This window comes from Squalius cephalus, assembly GCF_949319135.1.
Source record: "Squalius cephalus genome assembly, chromosome: 14".
Taxonomy (NCBI): domain Eukaryota; kingdom Metazoa; phylum Chordata; class Actinopteri; order Cypriniformes; family Leuciscidae; genus Squalius; species Squalius cephalus.
The window spans coordinates 20,794,296-20,815,299 of NC_137135.1; the positions used below are offsets into that span (position 1 = coordinate 20,794,296).

The 21,004-nt window shown below is 38.0% G+C and overlaps 2 protein-coding genes across 6 annotated transcripts; one reads left to right on the forward strand and one right to left on the reverse strand.

Moving 5' to 3' along the window:
* Nucleotides 1-316: 316 nt before the first annotated feature.
* Nucleotides 317-16,747, reverse strand: septin6 (septin 6). 4 transcript variants are annotated; one of them, XR_013823527.1, is made up of 11 exons: nucleotides 16,649-16,747; nucleotides 14,846-14,960; nucleotides 13,657-13,852; nucleotides 12,650-12,836; nucleotides 11,060-11,221; nucleotides 9,101-9,197; nucleotides 7,025-7,193; nucleotides 6,756-6,888; nucleotides 6,318-6,508; nucleotides 5,152-5,208; nucleotides 3,009-3,798 (listed from the first exon to the last, which is right to left on the reverse strand). XR_013823527.1 is itself a non-coding variant. In XM_079892818.1 (11 exons), the coding sequence occupies exons 1-10, from the start codon at nucleotides 16,691-16,693 to the stop codon at nucleotides 4,532-4,534; spliced, it is 1,299 nt and encodes a 432-aa protein (XP_079748944.1). In that variant the 5' UTR covers nucleotides 16,694-16,747; the 3' UTR covers nucleotides 3,009-3,798; nucleotides 4,490-4,531. The 4 variants fall into 4 exon arrangements, 3 of the variants coding, with proteins under 3 accessions (XP_079748943.1, XP_079748942.1, XP_079748944.1); XM_079892818.1 differs by lacking the exon at nucleotides 5,152-5,208 and adding an exon at nucleotides 4,490-4,535; XM_079892817.1 differs by lacking the exons at nucleotides 3,009-3,798; nucleotides 5,152-5,208 and adding an exon at nucleotides 317-1,452.
* Nucleotides 16,748-17,510: 763 nt separating this feature from the next.
* On the forward strand, nucleotides 17,511-19,756 carry sowahd (sosondowah ankyrin repeat domain family d). 2 transcript variants are annotated; one of them, XM_079893243.1, is made up of 2 exons: nucleotides 17,511-17,745; nucleotides 18,141-19,756. In XM_079893243.1, exon 2 carries the CDS (start codon nucleotides 18,256-18,258, stop codon nucleotides 19,333-19,335), a length of 1,080 nt encoding a protein of 359 aa, XP_079749369.1. In that variant the 5' UTR covers nucleotides 17,511-17,745; nucleotides 18,141-18,255; the 3' UTR covers nucleotides 19,336-19,756. The 2 variants fall into 2 exon arrangements, with proteins under 2 accessions (XP_079749369.1, XP_079749370.1); XM_079893244.1 differs by having other exon boundaries at nucleotides 17,511-17,712.
* Nucleotides 19,757-21,004: the final 1,248 nt, after the last annotated feature.

Sequence of the window (21,004 nt, forward strand, 5' to 3'; positions counted from 1 at the left end):
TATATATATATTTAAAAAAAAGTTATTTGAAGGGTAAATTATGAAATAGCATATCAAAGTTGTTTTAATGTAATTTTATTGAAAATGTACACCATGGAATCTTACTACAGTTAAATACTTCACACATTTCTGGGATTACAGGGGTGGGGGTAATTGACATTAAGGGGAAAATATGGAAGATGACTAGAAAAATGTAGGCCAGTCTCGACACCCAAAATGTTTCACACAGAAAATAGTTACTTGTCAATGTCATTAATCATTAAAACAGATTTCAAAGTTGATACGCAAAATAGGTCCTTAAAAATTATATGTACTGCACACATATGCATAAACGTCGGTACCTCATAACTGACCTACTTGAAATGACTGAAAACCCTTCATGTATATCTCTATGCAATATTTGGCAAAATGGAAAATCACATTTATAAATTGAACGTAACTGCACATTGTACCTGAAATAAATACACGTAATAAAATGGTCCAAAGTAAGAAGCATTTGAAGTGTAAATATGTCGAATCAAAGAATAACTCCATATATAAACAAAAATATGTTCAGGGCATGCAAAAGAACAGAAGATAAAGAATATAAAAGTGGCACTGAATGTGACCTACATGGTATTTCAATAGGTGCTCCATTACTCCCTAAGATTATATTTTAAATAAAATAGAGTGTTTAAGACTTGAAATGTGTCCTGTAAAATGTAAAGGGGATTACAAAACATACAATACAAACCTCTCCAATTTTGCTCATGCTTCCAGATAAAGATTCTCATTAAATTACAGTTAACTCTCTCTCACTTTAACACATTTGCTGCATTAACAACCAAGAAATTTCGGGCTCATTTTCTTTGGATTTTCTCAATATTCACAGCCAGCGTGTCAAAATGCTTAAGTCTTATTAAAGATATTCTTACTCAACTTATAGTTCACATCCTAAATTAAGCATAGTGTTTGCAAATAAGTTAGTATCCATTCGCTCCTCACAGTTAGCACTGTGTTAAGGTTGATGAGTACATGCAGGTTTATTCACGAACATATATCCAAAAAAGAAACTAAACATTTTAATCGAACAAGGCAATATCATAGATGTGAAATGCTAAACTGAAACTCAAAAGCATTGCTTTAGTTAACAGCCTTTCTATCAGAGCTTTTGGCTCTGGTGTCGCCAGCAAATTATGTCTGTAAAAATACTAATGAGGGACTGCTTGGCATGCCCTGATTAGAAAACAGTGCTAATATTTCTTGAAAAAATACCATGTTAAGCCCACATAAGGCCATGTTCAACAGGGCACACAGCATGAAAGTTTAAAAATGAAACAAATAAAGAAATTAAATAAAACATTCAAACAAGGCTGACGGAGTGAAAAAGACAGGAAGAAGAGTGGACGCTTAGTTCTCGTGGAAGCTGCGATCCCCTCTTCCAACGGGTGGCCAAGACAGAGTTAAAAGAAGCTAGAGGAAGAGAGGAGACACAAACGCAGATTAGAGAGAGTATCAGGAGGGCATTGAACTGGGCAGTAGTGCCAGTGGGAAGACAAGTTTACTTCAGTCAATTGGAAATGGGCACTCAGATTTTTCTTTTGCCAGCCAAAAGCATGAAGCATTCGGAATGTGGGCGGATAGGAACACACCGTCCTTCTGCCCCGCTTCAAATGCATTGTGCATCCTCTTCACAAGTTGCTTTTAAACATGCATGGATTCGTTCAATGCAACATTGCTTTCAGCTTGCATTCTTAAAGTGATACATTTGCGGTCAAGAGTAACCCAATCTAAAACTTTTTAAAGAATAAAACAGGGACAGTGATTATAATGATTGCATTTTCCCTCCCCACATCTCTGAAGAGGCAAACATCTTAAGCATATTAGTAACACAAAACATACACTGCAAATAAGCACAGCCTTCAGCAAAGGTTTTGGTAACACAATAAATATAATGTTAGTAAAAGCTGCAGAAAGAGCACACAATGAAAACACAAGAGGTGATCTATAAGAAACACAGAGGGCCGGGTCCACACTGCCTCGGGGTACCGGTTAACCAAAGAGTCTGGGCCTGGTCCCTTATCAAAGCCATACTACTCAGTGCAGAGCCAGGGATTACTGCAAAGGAAAGTAAATACACACATGGCAGTGAGCAGGGAGACTGGAGGGAGCAAGAGAGTTAATAAAGTGCTAAATACCAATCACATCATTACCACCTGTTGAAAGACCAGCATCCAAATACCATCCATAACAAAATGTTTGATTCACTTTGATTTTGCTGAACATCATCTTAATTGTTTTATCTTTATAATTATAGCTTTGAAAACATAATTTACAACTTGCTTAAGAGACTGAAAATAAAACCATTTTCTGCAGTGAGACAGATATAAATGGATTAAAATGATTCAATTTCCCCACTTTTTGGTCATAAGGATCTTATAATAAAGTTCAGTTAACACTGACTTGTGGCAGTGGTCAAGCAGCTCTTCATTTGAGAATACAGGCCACAAACTTTGTGGAGTACATTCAGATGTAGGATTAAGCGGGTCTTATTATTGTTATATATGCTCAGTTAAGCATAGAGATATAGTAAATTGCTTTAAAGGTGAAAGTCCAGCGCTTCTCTAAACTGCCATATTGAATTTAATGCAGATGAAAACGAGGCTGTGAGGGATAAACGCACAATCTTTACAATAGCACACACTGTATAAATGTCCTAGATCACTAGGTCCCTATAGGTCCCAGAACTTTAATAGAGTCGTCTACGTTTTTTCAGAAAAACGTTATGTCCGCTGAACAATCAAATCTTCGTCTTCGATTCCTCACAGCCTCGTTTTCAATCCTGTCAAAAATTAAATATGGCGCCACCCTGACTAAGGTCTATAAATTGAGGAATCAAGATTTTCCATTACATTAGTAAGCAAATCAAACACTGGCCATGTCACCCCCAGTACATAAACAGTTAGTAACACTTGCATGAACAATGCTAAATTAACTGTTTGATAACCATACACAATGATTTTCCACAGTTTTAAGCTTTATGAAAGAAGCTTTATTGGTCCCCTTGCAATTGATATCTGATTAGTAAGTGAATTTTTAATTTTATTTTAATTTTGTGAAAAATAAAATATCACAAAAATAAAGAACTATAAAAAGGTGCTTACATTTGGATGAAATGTGCCAATATGAAGTTTTTCTAAACTAATACAAGCATAGGAATGACAGGTTTATAAAAATAAAAAAACATCAACAACATTGAGATATGGCTGCAGATAACCAGACAGCATCTGCATAACATGCATGAGCTAAAATGAGACAAACCACTTCATTACTACTCGTGTTCCTAAATTATATTAGAAAACTGCAAAAATGCTTTAAAGCTCAATGACTGAACTGAAAGCAGCTCATTTATCTTCCTATTATAGTACCAATAAAAATGATGGTACTAACAGTAAAAATCCAATTTGTCTCATTTTAACCCGTGTACTCACTACTGCAACAGTAGCCACTCATGTTAAAGTTGATTCATACACTAGTCATGCAAAACAAAGCAATATCATTATGACATCATAACACAGCAAGTAAAACAAAGAAGAATAAATGGAATTTTAAAAATGTAAAAAAAAAAAAGAAAAGAAGGATTCCATTCACAGTTAATATCCCTCCTCAGCTATGTTATGCGTGAAACTGGGGGATGTGGGGCGGGAGAGAGGGGGGAGGGAACGGGAACGGGAACGGGAACGGCATGGCTCAGGAACACTGAGGGGGGAGAGCTCATTCACAGCGGGCAGGGGGAGCACTTTCTACAGGAATCCTGAACTGGAAACGAGAGAGAAGGAAGATTATTGTTCCCTACAGGTTACACACTGTTGTATTCACACATAAAAAAAAGAAGAAAAAAAAAGATCCAAAATGTTAGTCGTGCATCTGTTAAAACACTTGAAAGCAGTTGCAGGGGGTGTATGTGGTAAGGCTTAGAATTGTTCTCTCTTTGTGCTGGATAAAACTAATTAAATAGTCTCTTCTGCTGTTATTTACATAAATCGGATATCCCAACATTAACGTGTGTTACTTAACTATTACTAATAGGTATGTGGCAAGGGATAGCTCAAGCTTTAGGCCAAGTGTAGGACTAGTGTGACCCAGCTGTAGGAGCCGAGCCATTAAAGGCTCTTTTGTGTGAGTTTGTGGAAGAGCAGTGTGGAGTGCAAACAACGGCAGATTGTTATGGATTCAGATGGCAGATGGCTGCACATCACATAGGGAGAGCAATAAACTCTCGCCTGACGCTGGTGACATAATATCCCCTGCTGCTACCATAGACAATCTTCACATTGCCAGTGTTTAAGACTTTTAAGCATGAATAGGATATGTAATTACTACTGCAGTGCACTAACACCGCAATTACAGGATCAGTGTAACTGACCATCATCATTACTTGTGTTTTTGTAATTTAGTCCCCTCGTGTGAACGAGGGTTTGTGTCTTAAGAGATACTATGAAAGCCTTACCAGCATAAGGTGACTCATGCAGGACTGGGAGCAGGTGAGGAGTTAACTGGAAAACAGCATGGATGAGACGTACATGACACGTGTACAAACTAGACAAGACACCTTACAAGCAACATCAAAATGAATATTGTACATGCCATGACCCGCATGAGCACAGAGGAAAACTGTAACATTTTCTCTGGCTATCTTCTAAATGTAGGAATAAATATCACCCATTGGATAATAGAAAATAAAGTGGTAAGAGACTGTTCAATCTCAAGTTTTGGATTTGGACAAAGGTTGAAGGTACGATTCTCAATACCGGCAGGAAATTGAGCAAGGCACCTAACCCCCAATCGCTCCCTGGGCGGCACAACAAAATGGTTGCCCACTGCTCCAGGTGTGTGTGTGTGTATGTTCACTACTCACTGCTCCTAATGTGTGTGCACTAACTTGGATGGGTTACCATACTTGGCCTTCACATGTCTATTTCACTTTACTTTCTTGCACTTTATGTACTGCAAAACTGCTTCCTTAGCATCTCATTGCTGTGAAATGTAGCAAGTGTTTTTAAAGCAGTGGTCTGCTGCCTCATGAGGACATACAAGAAGCTTAAGGGGGGGAAACAGTTAAAAATACAGGAGAAATTGATTTGAAAAAAAAACAACAACAAAAAGGTAAACCTTTTCACTGCAAGTGTCTTCTTCCCATATAGTATTCAGATGAATGCAGCAAATCAGCTTGAATACACAACCATGGTTGATTACCAGCATTATTTAAGCAATTTATTTGAGCTCTAATTACTAGTACGCTTTTCAGATTGAATGTGCATGACCCTTTGATTAAAGGTGAATAAAATATATTGTACTTTTAATAAATGTTAATAATTTAATCATTTTACAAACCATGAAAATTATTGTCGTAATTACATATAATTATATAGAAAATATAACTATATAGAATTGTCTAACATGTTCTATTCATACAAGACTTATCCCACACATCAGACTGTGTGATGTTAAGAGGTCACAATTAAAGTATGATCTAGTTTCCATAATGGAAATACAGCTGAAGAATACTACAAATGTATTGGATGTAATTGCACAATAATACGAGTAGCTTCACTACAGTTCAAAAGTTTGGGGTCGGTAAGATTTAAATCGGTCGTTAAAATGTTTTTTTAAAGAAGTCTCTTATGCTCACAAAGGCTGCTTTAATTTAATCAAAAATACAGTAAATAATCATATTCTGAAATATTATTACAAATTAAAATAACTTTTTTAATTTATTATATTTTAAAATGTATTCCTGTGAAGGCAAAGCATGATTACTTTAGTCTTCAGTGTCTCATGATCCTTCAGAAATCATTCTAAAATGCTGATTTACTGTGCGGCTTAATATTTTAGTGGAAACTGAGATAAAAAAAAGAAATAACAAAATATCAGGATTCTTTGATGAATAGAACAAAAGATCAAACAATTTGATCAAAAGAACAGCATTTATTTCAAATAGATATCTATTGTAACGTTATAAATGTCTTTACTGTCATTTTTGATCACTTTAATGCATCCTTGCAAAAAGTATTTATTTCTGTCAAAGAAAAAAAATCTTACTGACCTAAAACTTTTGTTCAAACTAGACCTTTCATTTTTCAGACATACTGTCAACACCATCCATTTGAATTCCATAGTTATGGTAATGATCTAAATTTAACATCCCCTGCAATCTTACCGGGCGGTCAGTGAAATGCACACACACTTGCACACATGATCTCCTGCATCGTGATCATCTGGGGTCTTGGGGAGGGAAGGTTGTGAGGGTTAGGAACCACGTGGAGCTCAATACTTACTTTTTCCTCTCTTTATCCTTCTTGAGTGTGGCGGAGCTCCCTGCCTGCTGGGCCTGTGACTGCAGCAGCTCAGCGGCCGTCTTCTTCTGCTTGAAGCCGTTCAGCTCATCATCGAGAGACTTCTTCTTGTCCTCTAGTTTCTTCTTCTCATCCTGGTGAAGCTTCTTGAGACGGTCAAACTTTTCATGAAGCTGTGATGTGAACACCAAAGAGTCAGTATGTGAGCGGTTACTGAACAAACAAAGCTTTACATCTACTGTAAATAGTCCAATTTATAGGACTAAACACTTAAAAAATACTGTTTAGTTGTATTTTATAGTATAAATCAACGCAGATATACAGCTAGATACCATGTATCGTCAGCTTTTGGTAACACTTTTGAGACCTTTATAACAACATTTCTACAAAATTACAGACTACACATGCAAACAAACAAACCTCTTTTTCTGCCTCTTTCAGCTCTGCTTCCTTCTCTTTGACTCTCTGGACAAACATCTGCCTCATCTCTTCCTCTTTCTTCTGCAGCTCCCCCATGAACTCATTCCTCTTGGCCTCGTATGTTTCCTGGAGGCTGAAGACAACAAACCAGATGCAAAAGATATTTAACCATTAATTTACGCCTGTAAATGCAGACAATAAATCTTTATGCGATGAGTTGTGACGGAGAACTTTCTCCATATTGTTGGTGTGATCGTGACCCTCTTCACCTGAAGGGTTTGCTGTCGGGGTCGGTGTCTTTGAATCCCATCTCCTCCAGCTTGCAGCGGCGGTATAGCTCATAGTGGCGAGTGTGAGTCTGCTCTCGCAGGTCCTCCATGTTGACCCTGATCAGCATCTCTCGCAGCTTCACAAAATCACAGTGATTCTCATTCTCCACTGGAAAACACATGATATTCAATGGACAATGAGTACTAAACCAAAGTCTTATTAGGACATGAAAAGAGAAGGAACTAACTTCCTCCAGGACATGCCACACATTAATTACTACATTCCCTTTAAGGGTGGAGTTAGTCTAAAAGTTAAAGATCTGGGTAGTTTATGGAAAAGCTGCAGATGGGTAGATGACATGACATACTGTACACCAAGTAACAGTGGTACATGTAAAACTACTACAAGCATTCTTATAGGTGCATCGGTTCATTTTATACCACTAAAACAAGGAAGCCTTTCAGAAGAACAGACATGACCTCTATTAACAGTCAGTTTGTATAACTTTGACCAGCAATGCTAAGTGTCAAGTATTATTGACACTACAGCATCCCCCGCAGCTGTTATTGTACCTGTATTAACAAATGTATTTTTTACATTTGCTGAAGAAATCATGAGTGCTGCTTGTCTGTGCAAAACTATGTGACACAAGGGTGTTCTGGGTGGTTGCCAGGCTATTGTTACTAAGGTGTTCAGAGTGGTTGCTAAGTGGATGCTAACTGGCTGGTTAAAAGAGCACATCCCCAAGTATATTTGATCATTTAGTCTCTAGTAATGGCTTAGGACCTTCTTTCAACTGAAGTCTAAAGGATTAATTTTTTACCCGCTCACTAATTTTTCATAGAAATGCATCCCTTTCTGCATGGTTTTAATGCAAGTAATTTTTCCTTTAATCAACTCAAGAAAACTGTGTGCCCAAAAATCTTGAGTAAACACACACATCGCATATATATATCCATATTTTTCTTCAGTGAGTTCAGCCTTGCAGCAAGCTAAATTAAGTAAGACCACGTGTGCTGCCCTGCAGTCTCATGTGCCGAGAGAGAGAGAGAGAGAGAGAGAGAGAGAGAGAGAGAGAGAGAGAGAGAGAGAGAGAGAGAGAGAGAGAGAGAGAGAGAGAGAGAGAGAGAGAGAGAGAGAGAGAGAGAGAGAGAGAGAGAGAGAGAGAGAGAGAGAGAGAGGATATATTCAGAGTAATGTCACAGACAGCCTGAGGACAATCACAGCACTGCTGCTCTAATGTTACGCATCAAATCACTGCATGCATACAACACAAATTAATAAAAACTGACAGGACAAATTGTGAATGAAGTGAGCTGGACTTGCACAGCTTGTTGAACATGACTAATGAACATCATTGTACTGTAGATCCTCATTTTTTCATAAAAAGGCAAAAGGCCATTGCAATTTGTACTTGTGTAACATTCATCAACATTGATAAGAAATGTTTCTTGAGCATCAAATCATATTAGAATGATTTCTGAAGGATCATGAGACCCTGAAAACTGGAGTGATGATGCTAATAATTTAGCTTTGACATCACAGGAATAAATTATATTTTCAAATATATTAAAATAGAAAACTGTTGTTTTAAACTGTAATATTTCACAATATTACCATTTTTTCCTGTATTTTTGATTAAATAAATGCAGACTTGGTGAGCAGAAAATTGTAAATTGTAGTGTGTAGCAGATATCTAATCAGTGCACTATTTTTCAAAGGACTCTGAAATGGACATTTCTTCCCAACTGCATTTCTGGTTTTGGGACTGTGAGTGTTATTTTAGTACCATCAACCAATCAGCACTGTACTGATGTCATTTGTTTGTGGCTCCACAGTGGATAGTCACATGGAAATTACAGCTCAGTTTTCTCTTTTTGACAGCTTTAATAAATTAGTATTCTGCCCTTCCGTGAAAAAAAATGCAAGAAAGAAAGAGAGGGAGTGTCCAGACACAACGCTGCATAAAGGGAGGGACGGGATGGGTTTGGATGTCCTGAACAAAGAGGCCATGGCCAAACAGAGGGAAGAGCTCAGTGTCATTTCCTCTGGAAGACGTGAAAAAAAAAACTTACCCTGGACGGTTCCCCAGGGGTATTGGCGTGCTCGCACCATCTTGTTCCCAATCTTCACTTCCTCAGTGCTTCCCACTACTGCAAAAGGCAAATGACCCTGCAGAGCACACAAAAAAAAAATCCCACAAACAAATAATTTAGCCGAAATACAGCAGTCTATTTCTATTTTTACTGTAACAGACCAGATGACTCAGCATTTAAATCTATATTAGTGCATGTAAGCTTTTACAATTTAACATTTACAATCCTACACATACCTACCTTTCAAAAGTTTTTTTAAAAAGAAATGAATACTTTTATTCAGCAAGGATTAGTTAAATTGATCAAAAGTGACAGTAAAGACAATTATAATGTTACAAAAACTTCTATTTCAAATAAATGCTGTTCTTTTCAGGATTCTTTGACAAATGCAATCAAAGTAGCACAACTATTTTTACTCAACAAATTAAAGAAATTAAAAGCACCAAAGGATCATGTGACACTGAAGACTGGAGTAATTATGCTGAAAATTCAGCTGAGACATCATAGGAAAAAAGTTATTTTAATCTGTAATAATTTCACAATATTACTGTTTTTACTGTATTTTTGATCAAATAAATGCAGCCTTGAAGAGAATTAAGGGGGTCGCACACCGGACGCGCAGCTCAGCGCCGCGCCGCGCCACGTCTAGGACAACTGTCACCTGAAAATCCGTTAGCATCAGCAATTTTCTGATTTCTGTAAATAAATATAAAACTAAATGTATATTGCAGCATGGGGGTTAAGTCCGTATATACATTAACTACGATTTGAGACACATAAATGTAAATTTAATATAAAACTATTTAAATGGCCCTCTGTGGCGCGGCAGGATTTTGAACACGGTCCTGAGCCGTTGCTGGGCGCCGCGGACAGACGCCGCCGGTGTGTGTACTCTCATAGAGAATATATTGTTCGAATTTAAAAGACGTGGCGCTGCGCTGCGCGTCCGGTGTGCGACCCCCTTTAGTCTTCTTTCAAAAACACTTAAAACAATCGTATCAAACCAAACATTTTTAACAGTAATGTAACAATGCACTCGCCTGTCAATCAGTCTTGGTCTGAACACAATGAGGAACAATATAGTAACCTCATTTCTACTGAAGCACTGCGTCTCAAAGTAGCGAATACCTCGTAAAGAAATCACCTTGTTAAGATGCTATTTACAAGACAAGAATAGCCTTTACAACCATTGAGAAAGATATGAGGGCAGTGCACATCCCACTATAACCAAGTGTATATCCAATGGTTAACCAGTACTGGAAGACCCCCACAGTAACCTTGCAGGCACAGGCTGTGTGGTGAAAGTGACATTCATTCATTGGATGTCATGTTACTATGCTCTATGTTGTTGGGAGAGTCCATTGTTGAAGAATGCCTCTCCTTTTGTGGTGTCTTTTCCTGTGAGCAAACACAGGCAAGAAAGCTGGACACCATATGGACTCTTTCTCACTTAAGCTGCTGAACTGTGATGTGAAATGCAAACTGGGCGAGCGCTGAAGTATAAAATATGGCTGTGTCGTCTCCAAGCAAAACAGGACATAGTACATTTGTGACTGACTCCATGTAATAGAATTTCAAGTGGAAGAGGAACACATCATTCTTAATCTTGTTTATCTAATTACATAATACCAACATACTGTGGATAAATATATTTTGTTCTCTTATATAGCACATAGTAACTAGATTTTAGACAGAAACATAGCAGCAAACCTTTTCTCAAGTATCAGCATGATTTTAGGTATCACTCATATCCGAAATACACACAATGTGGAATGAGTTGCACACCAAAGTTTAATACTTATGAGTTTTGGGTCTGTTTTTTAGATAAAGTAATATGTATAACTCATTATACAACACTTTAAAAGCACATCTTGTTTAGTGCATGTAACAACAGGAATGAATACAAATATGAATGATGTTCAGCATCAAGCTCCTTACATTCATGGTTGAGTTGATCTCTGCCACAGTCTCATCGTCGGTGGGAAACTGGTAGATCTGGACACCATTGCTAACCAACTCGCTCGTAATCTTGATTTTGAACTTAGCCAGTTCACTCTTTGAGATGGCATCTGATTTGGCAATGATAGGGATGATATTCACCTGTATATAAGAGGAGAAAGATTATTTGGAAGCATTTGGAAATCAGAAATTAGATCAATTTATATTAATACTAATTAAGATGATGACATCAACCAGACACAGCAATGGAAAGATGATTTCTGTGCATGCTGACATATAAAACCTCACACGGCTATGGTGAGTAAATATTTCCCCTTCAGAAAGCCAATTTTCAACTACTCAGGCAGTAAGTTATTAATAAATCTGGATGCAAGAAACTCAAAGCAACCTCAGAACATCTGGCTGAGTCCAGATAAATATAGACACTGAGATTCTCTCATGTCTTTTATGCCTGAGCAAACTGAATAAATAGCAGACATATAACAGAAAAAGGCTGAATTTACTTTATTCTCTATATGCAGATGCTGCTGCAGTGCAGTCACGTGAAATGACACAAATAGATTATCCTCTTTTTACATTTTTAATAAGGAGAAGCTAATTAAAATGAACTCTATAAAAGCCTGTGAAAGCTTACATAACCTAAGCCTGCTCACGTCGCAATATACCTTCAAACTAGGGGTGTAAATCGGATGGTTCATCACGATACGATCTGATATCGATTCTCACAGCCAGCAATACGATATACAATACGGCGCACAGAAAATTTGTAAAATAATCACTCTTGAAAAAATATATATAGGTGTAGGTTTTTTCAAATTACATCGATAGATTGTATCGTTTATCATTTGATCGATATATTGATCAGACACCCCTCTTCACTAGTAACTTTGTGTCACACACACACACACGCACATATAGAGTGCTCTGATCCCACTCACTCAATTTACACTCCTGCCACCCACACCACCATCTTTGTACTATTCTCAGTAGCCCGGGCACTAGCTTAACGCTTTGTCTGTTTCCTGTAATTTACTACTGGTGAATTGTGAGGTTAACACAGACACTTCAAATAAAGGTTTAGACACAGTGTGAGTACACAGGAATCTCTTCTCAAGCATGTGAGGCTACTGTTAGTTTTTCATCTTCAGATCTAAGAGGACATCTTTGTTCAGGGAGTCTGTGCAGCACAGAGAGAGAGATGAAACAGAATGCAGTAATACACAGCTGACCTTCACTGACTCCATCTACACAGCTCCAATGACATTAAACATGGCATAGCCATCAGCTGAATGCTTAATAACACACATCTTAAACCAAACTGCTCTATACAGTGAAACAGTAAATAATGCTAAGCTACATATATCAGACATTAGTTTCATTTAAAGAACATCATATACAGCTAGGATGGCTTGAGGGTGAGTAAATCATGGGGTAATTTTTTTATTTTTAAAGTGAACTACTCCTTTAAATAATGTACCAGCTAAGATTTTTCTAACATTGACCATAGAATCATATTGCTCAGTCCCGAGTGTGATCAAACATTTGTTAAAAATAAAATGCATCACTAACCTTACTATCTAGCTTCTTCATAGTAACCAGGTCAAGGGACTTTAGTGAGTGTCCAGTGGGAGCGATGAAATACAGACAGGCGTGGATCCGTGTATCATGATAACTGTGTAGAGTGCGTTTAATCTTCAGCTCCTCTTGAAGGTACGCTTCAAACTGAGCATCGATGAACTCCACAATAGATTTGTAACTGCAAGTGAACAATGAAAGAGGTGGAAATATTTAAAAGGAACAGTCAGAATAAAAACACAAAAGTTAACACTAACATTTAAAGATGAGTGTAGTATGAATGTAATAATGTAGTAAAAGCTTCAGGCTTATTAGAGAACTGTAAAATAAAATGTGTGCTTTGGGGGGGATAGGAACTTGTTGAGGCATCTATAAATAGTTGGAAAGCCAGGGGCCGGATTTACTTCATTTTGTGACATAGGCATAGAAGGCGTAACTTTTATTCTCACTGTATTATTGTTGCCGCCGGCGCCACCATGTCTTGGAGGCGACCGATGACTGATTCGAAAAAGTGGGGCAATTCTATAATTTCAAGTACATTCTGGCGCTTCTGACTCACAGACACAGCCTGTATGTTTTCATATTTTAATAATTTGCTACTGACTATTCAAACGTGAGTTTTGAGCAGTATAGAGTAGCGCTTGTTTGTCGTTTCTACAGTCACAAATACAGACATGGTTTTATGTTTACATAGTGTTCTCAAAACCGCGTAAACCTAAAACCAAACGTAAACCTGATGCCAATCTCCTTTGTTGCTTTCGTTGAGGTGAACTTTGTTAAATTTGCACATAGAGTTGGAATTGCAGCTCGGATTTATATTTTACAGATACACATTTATGTGGCAAAACATGGAACAGTTTTAACAAATCGGAAAGCTACCCGATCAGTAAAGATGCATGAAGTGACCAGGTGTAAACAGGCCCATTGACCTGATTTAGTCTCTGGTTAAAAAACCAAAGAATCGTTTCACTTAAACATATTTGGTCACAAGCAGATCTCACCTATCCTCTTTGTTGATCTGATCTCCAAAGCCTACAGTGTTGACCATAGTGAGCTTGAGGCGAACGTTGCTCTCCTGCAGCTCATAAGTGTTGGACTTGAGCTGCACTCCAGGCTGATTGTGCTGTGTAGGTTCACCCTCAAATTTGGTGTTGAACAGGGTGTCCATGAGGGTGGACTTTCCCAAACCCGTCTCCCCTGTAACAAACACACAACAATAAACTCCCACCATGCTCTTCATTATCTAAGATAAAATAACCCCATACACATTTTCCTCAAATAATTAAACATGGTTTGCTATGTAATAGTTGTCTCTGCATATTAAACTGGAATAGGAGGATAATGATTTTTTAACATCAAAATTATACACATCCGTTTTAATACAGAAGTGCACTATTTAGCTGATGCATACACTTCTGTGTAAAAGTCTAAAAGCAATGCAGCAATCCTGGCTATTCTTGCTCTCCTGACAACCACAAGCAGAGTAGAAATGGACATCATGCAACACCACCAGAATGTTAATTATATGGATGGCTCACATTTGCCATTTCTTCATAAACTCAGCCTGCAGATCCCATTCCCACAGGACCCTGTAAAGCTTTCACTAGCCTAAAGCCTAAAAATAAAGCAGCGATTTCCCCAATCAGACCAAATGCTGATGAGCAGTGGCTATTAAAAGGTATGGAGTGAGAACTTTCTAGCGAGTTCTGTGGTCGCATCCTTATAGCTTTAACAGAAATGGGATAAAAGCCCTGGCTGATGCCCTGAACTTTAGGGCTTGCTAACAAAGAATCTGAAACAATGCACTTGGTTAATTGGCATATGGCCTCTTACTGAGGGGACAGAATCATATGCCTTCTTCACGGTTTGCTACTGACTGGGTCAGTAAAATATACCTCCATAACAAATAACGTGCATAAATCCATAATTTAAAGATTATTTCCCCTATTTTTGTTAACTGTTTTAGAGGGATGGTTATTTAAGATTGCTAATCTCCAATCAGCACATGAAATCAGGATATGAATAAAATCAAATCTCAAGTTCCTGCAATTGCTCTCCAGCAGTGCACCAGTATTTAGTAAGTGGGTCACAGGACAGAATCAGTATGTGTTCACAAGGGGTGTGACATACACTGAAGCAAATGGTTAGTTTCGCCCCAAGGAAAAAAGGAGCTCGACATAACACACTCACCCACACAGAGGATATTGAAGCAGAAGCCATGGTTGACGGACTTGTTGACCAGCTGGTCCGGCATGCTGTCGAAGCCAACATGACCAGAGAGTGGGACGGCACGTGCACCCTCTCCCTAAGACAAGATCAAATAAAAGCAAACCATAAATCACTGTCAGCAATGGAAAGACTTTGTAAGCACCTAGATTCATGAGAATGCAAAAACGAAACATTGTCAATTTAGTAGGCTATGTAAAGGTACACAACATGCACCTCATTTCAAACACAGAACCTAGGTAAGGCCTTTGACAAAGAGTAATACACTATAGTATAGCTCTCGAAGGTTCAGCTCTGTGCACTTCCTCTTTCCTGTCTGATCTCAACTGTTGAAACCACATTCTGGCAAACACACACGTAAACCATTTGCAGTCGCAGACAAATGTTGCCGTTATCAAGTAGGCTAATACAGGTATCTGTGAAACAAAGCAGTTGTAAATAACATAACACAAATAACATAACACAAAATCTCAGCCATATTAGTCTTCACTCTTCAGCATTTCCTCTACCATTGTTCACACAGGTCTGCCACCTGGCCTGCAGAAATTCTGGCAGGAAAGGCTGTCTGCCCACATTTTAAAGCATATCCTTTTAGTGTGTGGGTGTTTGCATATGTGTGACCTATGCAATGAACAGAACGAACATGCCAAATCATTTGATTTCTGCTAAAATTAAAATAAAAACCAAGGGTGAGCGTTCATTCAGCACAGGTCTAATGTAATAATGATCCATTGTCCAAATGGAAACATTTCATTAAGTTAAACTGCAATGAAAGTCAATCAAAAGCACATCCTTTTTAGTGAGAACCAATCAAAGCAGATGATCAGTTCTGTTATGAGGATTACTGTGGAATCATTAACATTAGCAACAAAATGCACATTTCATTAAATACAAAACAGTCAACTAAGAGCAGCCAGACTGTGAGAGCATCTTATTGACTGAACAAACAGTCCCAATCTGACCCACATGTGCAACATTCCAAAACCAGACAACTGTAAGGAGTCCAAAGGGGGGTCATCATGACTACAACACCCCACTGGCTGCTCTGTAACCAGAAAATACTGGTTCAAACCCCTGGTTTGAATAGTAAAGACTGATTTAAATGTTATGTATTAGAGCTAACAGCTTTTGAGCTCGGTCTCGAGCCTGCTGCCTCATGTGCCTATGTCCGTTACTCTCATTAGAGACGTCAGAATTAAAGGAACATAAAAGCTACAACATAAAATAAAATTGTTAGTTTCTGACATGGATGTACAAAATATTTCATAATAGACAACGCCCAGCGAGCATAAGGATGCTAATGCAATTAAACATAACGGTTTTAGACGCGCTCGAATTATATGGATTTTACAACACAATTACACTCGAGAATGCGACGATTTTTTTTTTTTTAAATCGTTGTTTATGATAATTCATAAGTCACAGTCACTTCAAACCGTGATGCTCGTCCGTTATTGTTGGCCCTCAACATCAAGCCATTTCCCCCAAAACAGCTGCGTAGAGATAGTATAATTTAAAATATAAACACACAATAAACGTGCTTATATTCTATTCATTTACACAAACAACACTTGCTGTTTTAAATGCTGTATTATGTATAATTGATTGGTTTGTTGATAATGGGCTATCACGTTCACGAATAAATGAATACCGAAAGCTATATTTGGTTATACTATATGTCACACCTTCCAAAAATAACTTGTAGAATTTCGTCAGTGTAGTTATGTACACCGAAAACACATCGTTGTAATAAAACAGAGCTCTTACCGCTTGTCGCGCTATCTCAGTGGCCGCCATGGTTCTCTCCTGCATCAAGCCCTTCCTTCACAGGAAACCGCACCAGACTGAAGCTACAGCTACCAACTCGGATACGACGGACTGTACCATTCATGACTAATGCCATATAGCGCCTTTTGTTATTTTTATTATAGCGCAATTTTAAATTTGGATAATTTAGGAATCAACTCATATGCAGAATACACGTAGTTCAATAACTACAGCACTCAGAAAACTCATGAAAATAAAAGCATTGTGCCAAAACATGACCCCCATTTCATTATATGGTATAGTCCTCTTCATCTTCTGTTCAACAGCATGTTTCCACAGGTCTAACAAACTATAGTAAATGATGCTGAGTGGCACTTTTTACAGAATATTTCTTAATTATTCTTTTTTATTATTTATTTTTTATTTTAAGTACCCTAACGATTTTAATGCAAATAGGGAAAGCGTACGTCTACTGACTCACCCGTTTATTAGTAAATCATTGTTTAATTTTCAGAAGCCCAATTAAACGGCCTATTTTACTTTCAGTATAATATTGACGTATATTATTCTAAATGTTACATATTAATATTTAGAAATATTATGAATGGTAATTGTGTTGCTTGAATGTGATTTATTTGAAAACTGACGTAAAATTATAAAGAAGTAGGCTAGTATAAAATCGATTTTATATTATTCTTTATTTTATATTAAGCCTAAATCGTTGAATTAGGCAAACTTTCTTCTCGGTTCGGTCATCCAGCTGAATAGTCACAAGTGTCATGGGTTTGAAGTGTTGGGCAGTCAATGGTCAGTGTCAGTGAGCTCATTTGAACTTTAGACTTTAGGGGAGGGTTTGAACGTCGGAAATGGACTGTGAGGAAATACACACTTGAATAGTTTCGGTTATCTCACTGAACTCATTTTCTGATTCTCAGAAAGGGAAAAAAACAGTCGCTTAACTAAGCTTTAAAATGTTTGTGAAGGCCAGCTACCTATTTGGTTGAACTGTGTGTAGACTGCTTTATTGAGAGGGACGAGAAGAAGGAGCTGTGTGCGGACAACAGGTGAGACGGCATGATGAATCACCTCAGATACAGGTTAGATCCACTGACACAGTGACACTTATCATTAATACTTACAATTCTCGTAAAACATTTCGAGAAGGAGAAAAGATAGCCTAATGTTCGATGTAATTCTACTGAAGCTAAACTACGAGCTTATAGATTAAAATTGGAAATAATTTGATGTAATAGTATAGCCTAATGTAAAATAGTACTGTGAATGTTTTGTTTAAAAAACATGTAAAAAGAGGAACACAAATGAGGAAGTGCTCGTTTTTCCCCCAATAGAAAACAAAATCATTCACGTTGCTTAAATAGCCTATCCTTTTAAAGTTAAACTTTTTTAAAGATTTTGATTATTATTATTTATAATAATATACTGAACTATCTTATTCCATTTAAGCATATTATGTTCCTTTCCCCCCACACAGATTTGAACATAGGCTATAGCCTAGAAAAGTGAATATAAGGAAGATGTTTTTCTCTGGTTATGTAAGCCTCTTCAGTTTGGATCTTATCTAAATAGCTTCCCGGGGATCCGCCAGTATGTATGAGGGGAGCAGCAGTGGGCCCATCAGGACTGAGGAACAATTTAATACCGCTGTGGGAGAAGCAGCACTGCTCTCAGAAGAACCGAAAGATTCAGACTGTAAAGGCTCAGGCAGTAATGGAAGTAATTCAGATTCCCCTAAAAACAGGATAACAAGCCAGTTCCGCACAAATCTTGAAGAGCGATTCTCAAGACATGGTGCTCGACCCGTGTCTCCTGCGTTCAGCAGCGCCTCCTCGCGCAGATCCAGACTTCAGAAACAGCTGGAGGTCTCCAGTGAACCGGGCAGCAGCATCAGCGCCTCCCGCAGACTATCCGTCGATGCTTCGGAGAAGGGCTCCCTCACGCCCGCCATGCGTAAGAAGTATTTAAAAGAGCTGCTTCTGAATAACAGATCTGGATTGTCAAGTATTTTATCATCCAAACACAAATCGTCAAAAGAAGAGGAGGAGGAGGCACCGAATGGAGACACTTTAAACTGCGGCACGCTCTGGGCTTTGGATCCCATGGAGCACGCGTGGATGCTCTCTGTTGTGGATGGGAATTATGAGACCATAGTGGAATTTCTCGCAGAAGATCGCAGTTTATTGAGCAGAAAAGACTTTATTAGTGGTTTTACAGCTCTCCACTGGTTGGCAAAAAATGGAAAGGACGAGACACTGATTAAGCTTCTCAGGCATGCTGAAAAAGAGGGGCTGTCAGTGAATGTGAATTTGAGAGGCAGTGGAGGTCTGACGCCTCTCCACTTGGCTGCCATGCATGGCCAGTACATGGTTATGAAGATTTTGGTTGGTGCGTTCAGTGCCGATGTAGACATCATGGACTACAATGGGAAAAGAGCATGGCAGTATCTTAAAGACAACACACCAAATGAAATTAAGGAGCTTCTGGGAGCCTGTGATGATGAATACTTCTGGTTTTTGAATGTGAATAACAGTGCAAGTCAAGCACAAGCAGTTGAAGAACATGCTCAAGAAAATAGAGTCGAGGTGGACGGCTCAGGAGGAATTGTACGCCAGCGGTTCACATCATTTAGGAGGCTGTTGTATAACGTTGGTCTACTTGAAAAGATCTGAGACTAAAGCCAAAAGCATGTTTGTCAGGTCATTACTGATAAACACCAAATGTTTTTATTAGTAACAAGATTTGTATGGTAATATAACTACTTAACCTGACAAGTGTTGTGTACTGATTAATTTTAATATTTTTAATAAACCAAATTGCAAGGAACTTGGACTTTTTTTATAAATAATGTTTATCCTTGGTAAGATTGAGCCTAAATGCTCAGAGAAAGACAATGAAAGGTGTTAATTAGCATAAAACATAAAACCAACAATTGGAAAACTTTTGACTCTGGCATTTTGCTTTTTCAAAAAACAGAAGGATCCACATAATTCTGGTTCGATGACAAATCTTTTATTTAGGAAGGACATAACCAGAACATCTGTACAAAATAGACTCTTGTTCCAGATAGCATGGCATCTCTCCAGCTCTGGATGAGTTGGTGGTCCTATACACAAACAAATGCCTTTCAACTTATGTGTGCAAAATTCTGAATTAAATGAACTAGTGCAAAATGCCTGTGCAAAATCAGTTTTTGTGTGTGTTTTTAGTAATTGTTGGTTTGGTGTGTTTGAGTGCTCATTGTTACAATAGCACAGCAAAAGTTCAGTGACTTTTTTTATTTGTGCATGGTAGAAAGCACACAGTGAACTCCGAGAAAACGCTATGCTTGAGCAAACAGTTTGTGAATAGGCTACTACAAATGATGCCCGTGAAAGAGACTGTGAACGCATTGAATAGGATATGTTTAGTTGGTGAATAGCATAGGCTACTATTACACAGTAGCGATAGCGTTAAGCGCACCAGAATGAAATATAATATTCAGAAGTAAACAGCATAGCTGACTTACAGATTCAGTTAACATCCACAAATGAATAAGCACGTAGATTCAGTGAGCAGTGCAAAGTGCCTGTACAAAATCAGTTTTTGTGTTTTTAGTAATTGTTGGTTTGGTGTATTTGAGTGCTCATTGTTACAATTACACAGCAAAAGTTCAGTGACATTTTTATTTGTGCATGGTAGAAAGCAAATACTGATACTGACATAATGACATACAATAAATGTGGAACATTGAACTACACGATTCAGGGAGCAGGCTACACAGGGAACTCCAAGCTACTTAAGCTCCACTGCTTTCTTCGACCCTCTCTGTGAGGGTTAAAAGCCAGAGCGGCTAGAGCGGCAATAGCCAGTGTGTGCTTCTTTTTACCGATATATATTTACCAATATTTTTTGCATTTCTAATCCAAACAATGTCAAACTTGGCAGTGCACTTACTCGTGCCCGTAGCGAGACACCTGTCAAGTTTGAAATCCATCGGACTAACGGTTCGAGAGATATGCGAATAACACACACACACACACACACTCACAGAGAGAAAGACGTTCCCGTAATTTATAGATAGATATAATATACAGAAGTAAACGGCGTAGGTGACTTACAGATTTCAGGGAGCAGGCTACACAGTGAACTCCGAAAAAATGCTACGCTTGAGCAAAGTTTGTGAATAGGCTACTACAAATGATGGCTGTCAATAAAATATAATATTCAGAAGTAAACAGTGTAGCTGACAGAGTGTTTATATCAGAATGTTTATTTTTAAACCACAACCTTCTTGGGGCTTCTTTTACCGATATATTTAACGATATCTTTTGCATTTCTAATCCAAACAACGTCAAACTT

Bases quoted from the DNA above. Each gene is read 5' to 3' on its own strand.
- septin6 (XM_079892816.1), bottom strand. From the start codon at position 16,693: ATGCAGGAGAGAACCATGGCGGCCACTGAGATAGCGCGACAAGCG. The intron at 14,961-16,648 runs GTAAGAGCTCTG...ATCTTGTCTTAG, and splicing joins CTGAGATAGCGCGACAAGCG to GGAGAGGGTGCACGTGCCGT. The intron at 6,509-6,755 runs GTTTGTTTGTTT...TTCACATCACAG, and splicing joins TGAAAGAGGCAGAAAAAGAG to CTTCATGAAAAGTTTGACCG.
- sowahd (XM_079893243.1), top strand. From the start codon at position 18,256: ATGTATGAGGGGAGCAGCAGTGGGCCCATCAGGACTGAGGAACAATTT.